Genomic DNA, 13,213 nt, shown 5'->3' on the forward strand with positions numbered 1-13,213 from the left:
TTGTTTTTTGTCTTTTTTTGGTGTTTGCATTTTCCTCCTCCTCGATAAAATCTATGACGTCTTGTAAATCAAATGTTTTTGAACTTAATTTTCGATAATTTTAATTGTGTTGAAGAAATGTTTCAGTTTCAGCTTGACTATATTCAGCATTTAAGTATTATCTTTTTTTTTAACAATATTTTTTCCTTTTCTAGAAATGATACCAAATTTCCTGCATCTGATGGCATTGATCAAGTGAAAGGTAGTAAAATTGCTTTGAATCAAGTGAGAGGCTGTAAAATTGTGAAGACTGTGTTCATGGCATTGTTGCCATTATAGTCATAAGAAGTCTCTATTTTCAACTACTTTAGGTGAATGTAGTTGCAATCATACTCAAGATTATGGTCACTATATATCTGTGGCTGTGGAATTTGATTTCCACGAACAGAAAGACTGGTACAAGGTTAGAGTATTCTAATACTCATTTTGAAATCTAACTGTGTGGTATGTTCTGTACTGGAGGTTTAGTCTAGTGGCTTTTTCTGTCCATAAGGAAGATGAAAGGTTAATGAAATCTTCGGTTGGTTTTCCCCCTCATTGAAATGTACCCTTTGCCTTAAAAAGATAGCAAACTATTGCATCTAGTATCTCACAGTAACATTGAGATGTAAAACCATATTCTGTTGATGTTGTGGAGTAGGCCCTGTAAAAACACAGCCAGAGCACTATATCAAAATAGGTTTGAGTTTGCACCAAAGGAAAACCCGAGAAAGATTATGCCCTTAGGGCTTAGGTCATCTTTTGCTACTGTTTTACCTGTTGATTTCATTTGTCCACTTACCCATGTGCTTCACTTCAATTGATCTGCTTATTTATGGATGTTGCTTTCATGAGCATCAGTATATGATTGCCATTTTTACTAGTCATGGACAAGTGGGTACCTCTAAGGTCAAGCACTGCAGGGTAACTGCATCTTTTCATCTCGTTTTCATATTACTTTGTTTTTCAATTCGTAACAGTAGGTAGAAAAAGTATATTATAACTTATTAAGCAAATATGTACATTTTTTTCCAATATCCTGAATGTTCTTAACTGTATGACTAAGAATCACTCGATTGCTCCTTACGTTTTTGCATGGGAGAGGCTATTTGCCAATTTTGTCTGCTTCCTTGTGAATTGCTGTGTCTCATTTCCATAATATACATAGTTTGCCATTTCCATGAAGGCAAACACTTGTGATCCATTTTAAGTGGTATCTTTTTTCCCATAAGAAAGATGGTTGGCCATTCCAGGCACAGCAAAACAGCCTTAATACCCCCGTATCCTTTCATAGAAAAGGGCTCTTGCAATTTTTGGTACAAAGTGCATTCTTTTCCCCCTGTATCTTGTTAATGTACTTGTTTTCCAAGAGAAAGGCCGAATGTCATTTCTGAGGCAGCATAAAGGCAAGTGCCCTAGAATATAGATGCATAGTTTTTTGCATCAACGTTAACAGACCCTAGTAGTTAATGTTTGATAAAGTATTACTGACATAAAAACCCTTAACTCCTTACTTCTTTGCAGTGGGGAAGCTCATTTGCCATTTCTGGCGAGGAATACATTTGGGTGCCTCTGGACCCTAGAAGTCTTGGGTGTTGATTTCTTTCACAAAGACTGATCACTAGTCCAAAGTCAGCAATTTTTTATTTGTCCATTATTACTAATCAAGATGTTATCGCTCTTGATGTCACATTGTTCAGTGGTTCCACTCTCCATCTATGGCTGCTATGCAAGTTAAGTACTGTAAATGAAGACTGTAACTACTGCTGATGTAATGATGACCACATATGGTTAACCACAAACTAAATAAAACATTTAAAAGACATAATTGTAATTCAAATAGGGGGTGACATTCAATCCAGTACATAAAACTGGAAATTATTTTCAAATATGTTACATTGCATATAGTGGGCACATTAACTTTCGAGGTGCACTTAAAATTAAGAACATGTTTCTTTTCTGCAAGTTAAAATACAAAAGGCTTAACTCCTAAAAATAGACAAATAAATAGATAGGTATATTTTCCAAGCTAAACATTTTTTCTTTAACACTTTAACAATAAAATTTAAAAATTGCAGGGTTTTTCTCAACGTTTTGATGCTATGTACTGTCGCATCGTATTTATTTTCTTTTGCACTAAACAAGTGTATAAGCAAACGTTTGTAATCTCAAGCAATCAACAAATGGAATAAAAAAAGTGATACTGCTGAAGTCATCAAATCCCACGCCTCAAAACATTGTTTTGACATGTAACAAGTATGTCCTTCTATTCCATACTTGTTGGAGTTGGCGTTTGAACTGGTCGTTCATACACATACTGTAGTCTCAACAAAGGAGTACCAAGTTAAAGTGGAGTATATTGTTTTAGAAAGGAAGGAAGATCAAAAGTGGATAAGTTTCAAAATTCCGGCTGAGAGGACTGTTAAATATGTATTCTTGTCCCTTGTTTCAGACATATCGAAAAAATTAAATACTGGAACAATAATGGGATAAACCTTAACAATTTTGGTAATCGCACCTTTTCTGATGTTGGCAGAGTGCAGTGGCTGTTTCTAATACAGAGTTCAAAGTATAAAATTCCAAGCAGAATCTCTATCACAAACTCAGGTAGCTACAAGCTCGAGTGCTTTTACCCGTTTTGCGAGTTCATCAGATTCAACGATGCCTCAGCAAAACAAATATACACAAGAAAATTGAACACCTCATACTCTGACCAAAACTACCCAAACAAAAATGAAAGTTTAAATTGCAAATTGTTACGAAAGCTTGTGACACTAATCAAAAAATATTGCAGAAAAAACCTCAGTGGAAAATATAAGGCAGGGATGCACTATCTGGTATTTTAAAGTGCACATCTGAGGAAAGTGAGGACGTTAAAGTGGTAGACATTGTTCGTGTAAAGCAAAGTAGAATCTTTTCAGGAAATCTCTTGAAGACTGACATCAACTTCCTATCAGCGTCTGCAGATGAGTGCACTAAAAAAGCTCGACTGTTCCAGAACCATCAGTGGCCACAGCTGAGGAAGAAGAGGGCCAGCTTCAAAATTCTATTACGGAAATTAAGCTACAATTGCACAGTCTGAACAACCTTTAGCAATATCCACAAGCACTATAATAGTACTACCCACATATTACTGTAAATACACCCTTCCCTCCAAGTCAGTTTGTACATGCACAACCACCTACAGTTTTTGGAAATCGGTGTTTTACTGCGAGCTACACCTCAGCTCACACAGGGAGATCATTACTTTTCGAAATCATAAAACACTGGAACATTGCCTTTCATTGAAGAAAATGTCATTGGAATTGAAGGTGAAAGCGACTCGGCAGCAAATACTCAAATATCTCTTTCTAAAAACAATAACTCTTCAAACTTGTGAATCAAAAACATGAACTCAATAACGTTGCAGATGCTATGTGTGTACGTATAGACATTTATGAAGGGATACATTTTCACAGGCACTTCCTGTGCTTAGGTCTGTCCCAAATTGTTTATTCCTTTCTTCAAATTGTTTGATCTATCTATCCTGATTTTATGCACAAATGGAATGCAATACCATTCGGCATATTACTACAATGACTTTCCAGAGCTTTTTTGTTTTTTTCACCCTCTTTTATACATTTTGTCTTAGTCCTTGGCAAACCTTCATTTACACTGTATTAAGTGCTCATCCTTGGTGACTCTTCTCAACCAAAATTTGGTACGGGCAATTAAGCAATAAATAACTGAATATGCGGTTTTTAACTTTGGTTTTAAAGATTAAAGTTCAAATGTGATAAGAGACTAAAAAGTTTCACTTTGTGATTTTATAGTTGAGTATTAAAAACATAAAAAAATGTCACCTATTTTATTATTCATTTTAGTTGTTACTTGCAAAATGCATGGCGTTTAACAAAAGTAGACATAACATAAATGATTACACTGTATAAGGTTTAAAAAATTACATTCATGTTAATTATACGTTAAGTAATATTTTGAATAAAATTTATATGGATATACAGTTGTTTAAACCAGAAAGGAAAGCCTTTTTTTGAACTGGTCCTGGTTTTGTATTCCTTTAAAATAAATTACAAGCATTACTGCATAAATTGAGTGTAGTGGTGCTTCTTTTCATTGGTAATGTTTGTCCTCTAACTTCAGTTTCCAACCTGACATGAAGTATTTGCTAACTATAATATATAGTTATATGTCATAAAACTATGGAGAATGAAAACAGAAAGGTTGATTTATGTCTTAACAGCAAATGGAAGGTTGATGAAATGTTTAGCTTTTCATCGAAACAGAATTGGGCTAGATTCACAGTCTCTATTTTGGAAAATTAAATGATGCATGGCACATAAATATTATGATTGAGGTCCCTGATGTGGTAGTTTGATTAATTTGTCTACTGGTTTCTTTTTTTTTTTTTTTTTGGTAGACTCTACTTGGATATACAGGTCTTCTTAATGGTGGAAGGCAATTGAATCATGAAATAGTTAAAACAAGTTTCCCATATCTTGATATAAACTTGTGATTATTGGCTAACAACCCTCTATGTCTTTCAGGAGTGAAATGGGCAACAGAATGTTATTTTGTGCATTTCTTTTAATGAAACTTTGAGTGAAATACTTTAACATGATTGCTCAGATCATCGTTGAATATGGCAATCTTGTTTTAATAATAAAAAACTCCCCTAACAAAGGACAAAAGTCATCGTACATAACTCTTCATTATTCATATGAAGTGCCACGATCTCTTGTGATAACGAGGTAATGGAATCACAAAGGAAATTTAATAAATAACGTTGACAAGCAACTAGATCTTGAACGACTGTGACTCGAAATACGTAGACTGCAGTAGAGGTGCAGGTACACAACTATTCTGCTTGTATTTTTTTTCCAAAGGTCTATGATTTGTTGGCTTACTTTTGTCTAAGGCCCTTGTAGAGGCTTTCCTTGTCCTCGTCCTCAAGTACAAAAGGCCATTATGTATGGCTCAGTTAATAACATTGTCTTCAAACAAAAGGTCTCTGTAATTATTAACTAAATATGGTCAGTTTTCTGTCTAAATAATTAACAAAATCAAACCATTGTTTTAATATTGTATCAAACTCTACTCTTTCGCTTCCAGTAGTCTTTGATGTTGTTGTTGAACTTGAACAATTCATTGAAACCAAAAGTCCGAACAACTGAACAACTCTTTTGCTTTTAATATCTCGAAGTCCTTAGATATAAAAAGCTTTAGAGCAATTAGAAATACCTTGGAGATGGTCATTTCAAAGGACTTTCCTCATCATTATTCTCAGGTATGCAGTAGGACGATATTTGCATGGCTTTTGCATTTGAGAATTCTTGTTAAAGAATTCTCATCCTCAAAAGAATGAGAATGAGAATTCTCATCCTCAAAAAGAAGGTCTCTGTAACCAGGGAATAAGAATGGTCCATTTTTCTGCATAAATGAGTAACAAAATTGGATCACAGTTACAATTTTGCTTGGTGTTACTCTTTCACCTGCAATAGCCTCGAATATTTTTATTGAACTTGAACAAATGCATTTTCAAGGTGTTCTATGGTAATCTGAAATAAATAGAAGTTCCTTGGAGAGATGGTCCTTTCACATGTCTTTCCTCAACCTCAGGTACACAGGACGATTGTGCAAGGCTTTTAGGATTCTTGGACTTGATCTTTGTTTAACAGGAGGTCTCTGTAGCCATGAAATAAGTATGATCAGTTTTTCTGCATAAATGAGTAACGAAATGGAATTACAGTTATAATATTGATTGGTCTTACTCTTTCACCTCCAATAGCCTCGGATGTTTTTGTTAAACTTGAACAATTCATTTTCAAGTTGCTCTATGGTACTATCTGAAATAAATCATCATCATTTCTTTAGTAGAGATTTTAAATTTCCAAAACAAATCGTTTAGACTTTTTTACTATAATCAGTGACTGTTTTTTGATAATTTGACGTGTACATGAGAAACTTGTTTTAAATAATAATAAAAGGTTTTACAATCGTAAAAAGGCGATTTAGAAAAGAGTTAAAGTGATTAGAAGTTCCTTGGAGATGGTCCTTTCACATTTTCTTCTTCAACCTAATGTACACAGGACGATTGTGCAAGGCTTTTAGGATTCGTGGACTTGATCTTTGTTTAGCAGGAGGTCTCTGTAACCATCATGAAATAAGTACGGTCAGTTTTTCTGCATAAATGGAGTAATAAAATCAAACCATATTTTTATATAATTAATTGAGGACTTATTCTTTTGTTCTCATTGTTCTTTGACATTTTTGGGTTAGGATCAGACCAGAGAAATCTTTTCCCACGTGTCCAAAGACACTTTGTAACAAAAGAAATTTCCAACCTGGGCACTTCTTACATTAATCCATAAATAAACATGCCATGTCTTTTTTTTTTCCCCTTTTCAAACTGTCGCTCTAGTAAATACTTTGTCATGCTATTCCTTGAAACGCTTTATTACACGTACATCTCATGGCATCCAGTTCTAGTAAAGCTGTTCTTTTGGACTGAGCTTCATTTTTTTTTTCCAGCAATGTACAATCGTACTTATACTTAGCAGCTGATTTTGCAGAATTACAAGGGGAAGGTATAACCTTATATAAATTAATTAAGGCTTTCATGATAGTTCCATAGGTTACGCTTGGCACCATATGAGGGCTGGATGTATATATGCATTGAGAAGTTTAATAAACTCCGTTTTATATAAAAAGACATTAAAGTCTTTAAAAATATATAAATACAAAATAGTAAGTTAATATAGTATAAACAAAAGGAAAAAAATATTGCTAAAGGGATAATATGAATAATATGAATAGAAAATAAACTTAGAAGGATAATTTTATAGAAAACGATAATATGCATCGTAGACTTTGCATCATAGACCTTACATCCACTTCAAGGTTTGATTGTTTTACTTTCCTTGCACTTGTCTCGGGGTGATTCCAGGAACAATAAGTTTTGCACACATATGCCTTTTATTTCTTAGTAAATTCATCTGACACAAAACAACTGGTCACATCGATTTGTTGCTGTGGTTGCTGTTGTTGTTGTTGTTTTGCTCAAAAAGGCTATCAAGGTTTGATGATAGTCCAACACCACATGGATCACCTTTAGAAGTCCCACTAGCTCTTAATGCATCTTTACTTTGAAGAATTACGTGTGCCATTTATGTGGCCATTATTTTTTCACTCACATGGCTTTGGGAAATGCAAGAAATGTCTTTGGTGCCATAATTTCTTTCGAGCTGTGGCCCAAGGGACAAGAAATGGAATGTTCACCTTGGAATTTTTACCTTTCTTGAACCTTGGATCACATCATTTTTGGCAATTGTCACACTTTCTTTGTATTCAACCCTGAACAGAATACAAACATAAATTACAACTTGCTGTACGAAACATGTCATCCTGGATGCCTCTTTGTAAGAAGGAAGGAAAAGTACGTCATTTGAGGAGAATGAAATTACATATCTGTATATTTTTTTATAGAAAAAGCCTCCTCATGTAATATTTAAAAAGCAAAAAATGTAGAGAATGATATTATGGTATAACTCTGCCTTCCAGTATCCATGTCGAGTGGCTATGCCTTCTGGAATTCTGCCATCCTTGAGAAATTATAGAAAAATTACACATACCCGTAATATTATATTAGAAAAAATATCTAAATATTTTTTTATTATTGAAAAGTCGATGTTATCTTCTTAGTGTCTGGAGCAGTCGAGGTACAAGGAGCAAAAGCGAAATGACTTTTAATTCTCTCCACCCAGTAATTTTCCTTTTCTTTATAAGTAAGTTTGTAGTGCATGTGTAATTGTTTCAATTCTGGTTTAGTAAGGGAAGACAGATTTACTGTTTTTACTTATTCCTTCCAGTCATAGTCATTAAACGACTTTGCCTTTTTCCTTAACTTCTTTCTTTGTTTTTCGCCTGGGAACAAGCATTCAGTTCTTCCAAGTGTTGAACATACCCTTTGGTGTATTCTTAGTCAACAATATATTTCTATTTCTTTGCTCTTATTAGGATACTGATTAGCTTATTGATATCTTTTTTATCAGCAAACAAATTTGCTCTTGGAGCAAATTGATGGACAGGTCACAGTTGACCAGTGGGTATGGTGTTGGATGTTTTGAAGATGTTTTTCTGTGCCCTTGCTTCTCCTGATTAGGAAAATAAGGAAGCTGATAGGGGTCACGAATTTTTAGGGTCGCGTCACAGAAACAAATTGTTGTGAACAAGGTGTCGGAAACAAGTTGTCCCAAGCAATTTGTCAGCAACAAGTTTTCCGGAACAGGTTGTCCAGAACAAGTCGTCCGGAACAAGTTGTTGGGAGCGAGTTCTCCGAAACGAGTTGACAGGTACAGTTTGTCAGAAACAAATTGTTGGGGACAGTTTGTGAGGAACAAGTTGTTGGGGACAGTTTGTCAGGAACGAGTTGTCAGGGACAGCTTGTCTGGAATGAGTTGATTGGGACAGTTTGTCAGGAACGAGTTGTCAGGGACAGTTTGTCAGGAAAGAATTGTCAGGGACAGTTTGTTGGGAACAGTGGGAAGCTCTCAACATTTTCTAATGATGCATCCATTCTAAGCCCCCTCCCCTCCTAAGGCGTAAATAATGAACAGTCCCTAACCATTGAAGTTTATCGAATGATCTGTTAAGTATTGGGGGGGAAAAAAATAATAGAAAGAAACCAATAAGACGATGATCATAATAATCGTCTTAGTGCAATTCTCCTAATTTAAATATCCCAATTATATCTTACTGAAATCTTCTAGTGAATTTTACTAGAAAAATTGTACTGGGAATATCGCATAACTGATGATAAATGCGCAAGCTCATTGGCTATAGATGACTTATACATCCGGGTATTTCCCATGGAATATGAAAAAAAATCTTCATTTTTGTTAATGCTTTCCAATCACAACACCAAATAAGCGTGAAAACCAAGGAAAACACGAGTGTAGGTAGAAGTCGAGGGTCGAAGGTAAAAAGTTGAGGGTCCAATAAAAACATCAAACCAAACATAGGTTTTTGTCTCAATCCAAAAAGAGAAGTCCAATAGCGGTATCACATTTATCAAATGCACTAAATATTTTATTCTTACTACATCTTTATACTTTATTCCTTTTAGACTACTCTGTTTTTATGACCTAGCGATTCTATCCCCAATAACCGAAAAAAGCCATTACATCATGAAATAGAGCAACTAGCTTGAAATCATATAAAACAACCTTTATTGTAAAAGGCGCTGAAATACGAGACACAAAAACGCGTAAGTTGTCGCGCAACACTGTTGCCGTGCAAGTTCAAAAACAATGTTGCTCGTTTTACATCCTATCTATCCAACTTGTCACGCAACAAAATCTTTTGTTTCTTTTAACAGTAATCTTTTAACAGAACTCAAATAAGATATATACTATATATGTTCAGAAGTCTCTTGGTCTTTGATTGAATCATGCATAAACAGTCTGCAAACATTTTATGGATCGTTTTCACATTATATAATTAATAGCACTGAACTCACTGAAGTTGATGAATATTACTAGTGTATACTCTCTGTGTATAAGCCCAATAGCTATCAAATCGGTCAAATTTTATTTACTACATCTTTACATTTATTATACCCGAATGATATAGCCCGGCATTCGGGGCTATCCCCAACACAAAACTAGGCCGTTAATACGCCATACTGTTTTTTTCAAGTGACCGAGGGAAATAGAGGGACTTAGCACGCAGTCTAGCTAAATAGAGGTTGGCAGCTTATTTATAAACATAGCAAATTAGTGCAAAACCTCTCTAAATAAAGTTTATAAAATAGTGGTTAGTTGCAACGAAATTCTTCTCTTAGGCGCTTTGACTATAGTAGGTCGCTAGATGAAATTGAGAAATTGGCCGTTTATAGATGGTAGCCATGCATGCAAGGTGCCATGCACTTAAAAATAATAAAAAAAACTTCCACTCTGTCTCGTACAACTCTTAACTTGAACAGCAAAAGGATTTCAAAGGAGGTTCAGAAGTGGATAATAACCGATAAAAACTATTGATATCGTGTACTTGCTGTGAAGGTCCTGGTCTTAGCTTGTAAGGAACGATTGTCTTTACGAATTCCTTCACAGCACAACAAGCTATTTTTTTTTCTTTTTCACGCCATGTTCGCACGCTTTGGAGGTCGATGACTGGCTGCCTTGAAGGAGATTGTACAAGGGATTTTTGTATCCTCATCACCTCAAGAGTTTTCAAATGTGCTCGTTGAACTTGTGCGGGTGCTCTTAGGTCTCTCAACCACGGAGGAGCACTGCGAGCCCTTTCCCGCCCATTCAAACAAAACTCACTAATTTTTTGCCACATTTTGCATCTCATTTCCATGACCGACGATGGCTTGGTGTCTGGATACCAACTGAATGAATATTCCTTGAGGTAAGGTACGTCAAAACTCTGGTTCCACTCTCTCAGTAACAGAGAAGGGGAATTTCTCGATTCGCTGAGTTTCGGTTCTTCGGGCTGGCTATTTATTAAATGAATGCCTTTATCCACTTTGCTTTTGGACGAATAACATCGGTTCACTGGCATTTTGAAGCTCAATGCGATATTTTCTTGTTTTCTAGCTAACGCTGCACTTTTATCAAGTCTTTTGTGAAAATGTTTAGCCATTACCTTTTGCTGACGTTCCGTGTTTATCACTTTATCTCGTGTTTGCTTTTCAAGTGTGTTCAAATATTTATTCAGTCTTTTTTCTTCCATCGCGTTTACTCCAAGGTTGCCGGTTTTAAGCTTGCTTCTGTCTCCCATGATGTTGGCACTTTTTATTCCTTGTGATTGACCTTAGAATTGACTTTAAGTATTATTTTAAAGCTCTTGAAAAATATTACCAGAGACTGATAATTTTACCTGAAATCTTTGGGAATTTCCCCGGACGACGAACATACCTCAGTATTTATCTTAACATTTTGAAAAGTATCCATTTGTTTACCCGCTCATCTCGCTTGTTTTATGATATCCAATTTACGTTTCCATGCCAAATCTTACCGTGTAATTTAACGCTCTTTTATCCGTTTCGTTGTCATTCTTTGAACCAACCAATCGTGTAGCAGTCCTAGTGTAAAACAATGAATCGCTAATCGAAATATTTGACAATAACTATTGGCAGGTGTTGGTCGAGCTGAGGCGTGAGCTTCTTGAATGTCTGCAACTCGCGCACAGGTGTAGTTCTTTCGAAAAGACTAGAACTATAAGTTTGATTAAGCGTATTCTTTCTTTTGCACCGATTAGATTATTTTTACTTTGACGATTGAGTATTATTTGAGGCCAAATATCGTAAAAACTATCGTTATCGTTTGAACAGCATTAGCATTAGTTTTAATATATCATTTGATTAAACGAGACTTCCAGGTTAATTATTCATGAACATCAGTAATTTCAGCAACTTGGTGAGGTTTTCGAGGGCTATATTGTGTAATCGCTCATTGATATTTAATTCATTTATCTAGAGTCAAGATAGGAGAAATCATAATGTTCACTTTCAAGTAATTAAGCTTAAGTGCCGAACTAAGAAAATGAGCCGCTCTTCCTGAATTTCCCTTGTAATTCATATTCTACTTACGTCATAAAAGGCTTTTTTTTCATTTACACAGAAAACGAATGAAAATAGTGAATAACAGTGAAATTTGTAGAATACATAGCGCCATTTCCTTATATAACTCTTGGGGTTTTCGTTATAAAATGACAAATTTGAGCGCTTTTATACTATACTATATATATACTATAACCAGTTGTTAGGCGTAAGGGAATTAGCTAGAAACAGTAAATACAGGTTTTTTTTTTTGCTCAGGGTAAGCCTCGATTTTATGTAAAATATCATCACGTGATCCAGTGAAGGTTTGTGGAATAGATTTCGAATGCTGCATTGTTGTGAATTCTTTACTTTACCCTTGGCATTTGAGAATAATTTGACACTGAAACAAGGTTAACATTGACTAAATGAGTCTGTAAACAAGAACAGAATGGTATTCATCGAGTCCGTAAAGGCCTGTTAGTCTCTTCCCCTGTAGGATAGTTTATGGCCTGTCATATAACTGTCATATATGATTTAGCCAAAAGTTGTTGTTCAGACATTCGTGTTTACGTCACTCCCTACGATTTACTAAACACAATCAAATTATCATTGACCTGGTATGAAACATTTACATGTAAGCGGACAGTCTTTTAAAGATGAATGTTCGTGTAATTTACTGTGCGGACAATCGAACCATGAACACTTCAAGGTTTTTTAAACATTTTTCGAATCATCCAATCAGAAGCCAGACTCTTACCGAGGTTTCATCATTTTTTCGTACGATTCAAGAGTTCCTTGTGTTGTTGTTGCCGTTAAAGTTTAATTTTATTTTAGCTACTTCGTCAATGAAAGATTTTTTTCTGTAAATTATTGAAATCTTACACTTACGTGTCCTAGCAATTCATTAGTTCCATTCACACGGAGTGAAAAAAGACATCTAAAGCGGATTTTCCGCCGTTTGTTGTGATTGGATGGCGCCTAAAAATGTTTGATTCCTTTGTTTCTACAGAGAGTTGTAGTTGAATAGTTATGAAAAAATGTCAAAAAAAACCTTGCAGTGTTCATGGTTCGATGCTGTTCGTGTGTCCGCACTGCAAACAATTTTACAGTGATGTTTTGATATCCAAGGTTCATTACCGTCGATATAAAAAATTGTGAATCAATAGAAGAACGCAAGCTCAGCACCATTAAGGCATGGCTCTTTTGAGGAAGTGATGGAAAATCAGTTATTTATTCATATCTTTGACAGTTTACTATGAATCTTTCCCAAATTTGGCTCGTAGTAGTAATTCTTCAAGGCAAGCAATTACCGCATATCTGTTACCATGGAAACCAGGTCACGTGACCACAAGGCCGCCATCTTGGATTTTTTTTAAAAATCGTTTGTAGTCGTATTGAAACTACTTCAAAAGTCCTGAAAATCCATATTCCTTTTGATATTTGCAATACCTATATGGATCTAATTGGATATCTTGGAAATTATATTAAGTTTAATTCTTAGAATATTTTTAATTTTTTGGAAAAAATAGAAAATATTCTAAAAATTAAACTTAAAATAATTTCCAAGATATCCAATTAGACCATATAGGCATTGTAAATATGAATAGTAATCTGCATTATCATGACTTTTAAAGATGTTTCGGTACGTTTACA

The 13,213-nt window shown here is 35.0% G+C and overlaps 1 protein-coding gene across 1 annotated transcript; it reads right to left on the bottom strand.

Moving 5' to 3' along the window:
- Positions 1 to 9,145: 9,145 nt before the first annotated feature.
- LOC116294742 (uncharacterized) lies at positions 9,146 to 10,975 on the bottom strand. Its single transcript, XM_031702394.1, has one exon. The coding sequence runs from the start codon at positions 10,795 to 10,797 to the stop codon at positions 9,985 to 9,987; it is 813 nt and encodes a 270-aa protein (XP_031558254.1). The 5' UTR covers positions 10,798 to 10,975; the 3' UTR covers positions 9,146 to 9,984.
- Positions 10,976 to 13,213: the final 2,238 nt, after the last annotated feature.

This window comes from Actinia tenebrosa, unplaced genomic scaffold (genome assembly GCF_029948245.1).
Source record: "Actinia tenebrosa isolate PJP-AT-01 unplaced genomic scaffold, QUT_ActTen_1.0 PGA_scaffold1__47_contigs__length_23844297, whole genome shotgun sequence".
NCBI classification, from domain to species: domain Eukaryota; kingdom Metazoa; phylum Cnidaria; class Anthozoa; order Actiniaria; family Actiniidae; genus Actinia; species Actinia tenebrosa.

Excerpts from the sequence above, each read along its gene's own strand:
- LOC116294742 (XM_031702394.1), bottom strand. The coding sequence starts at position 10,797 with ATGGGAGACAGAAGCAAGCTTAAAACCGGCAACCTTGGAGTAAACGCG.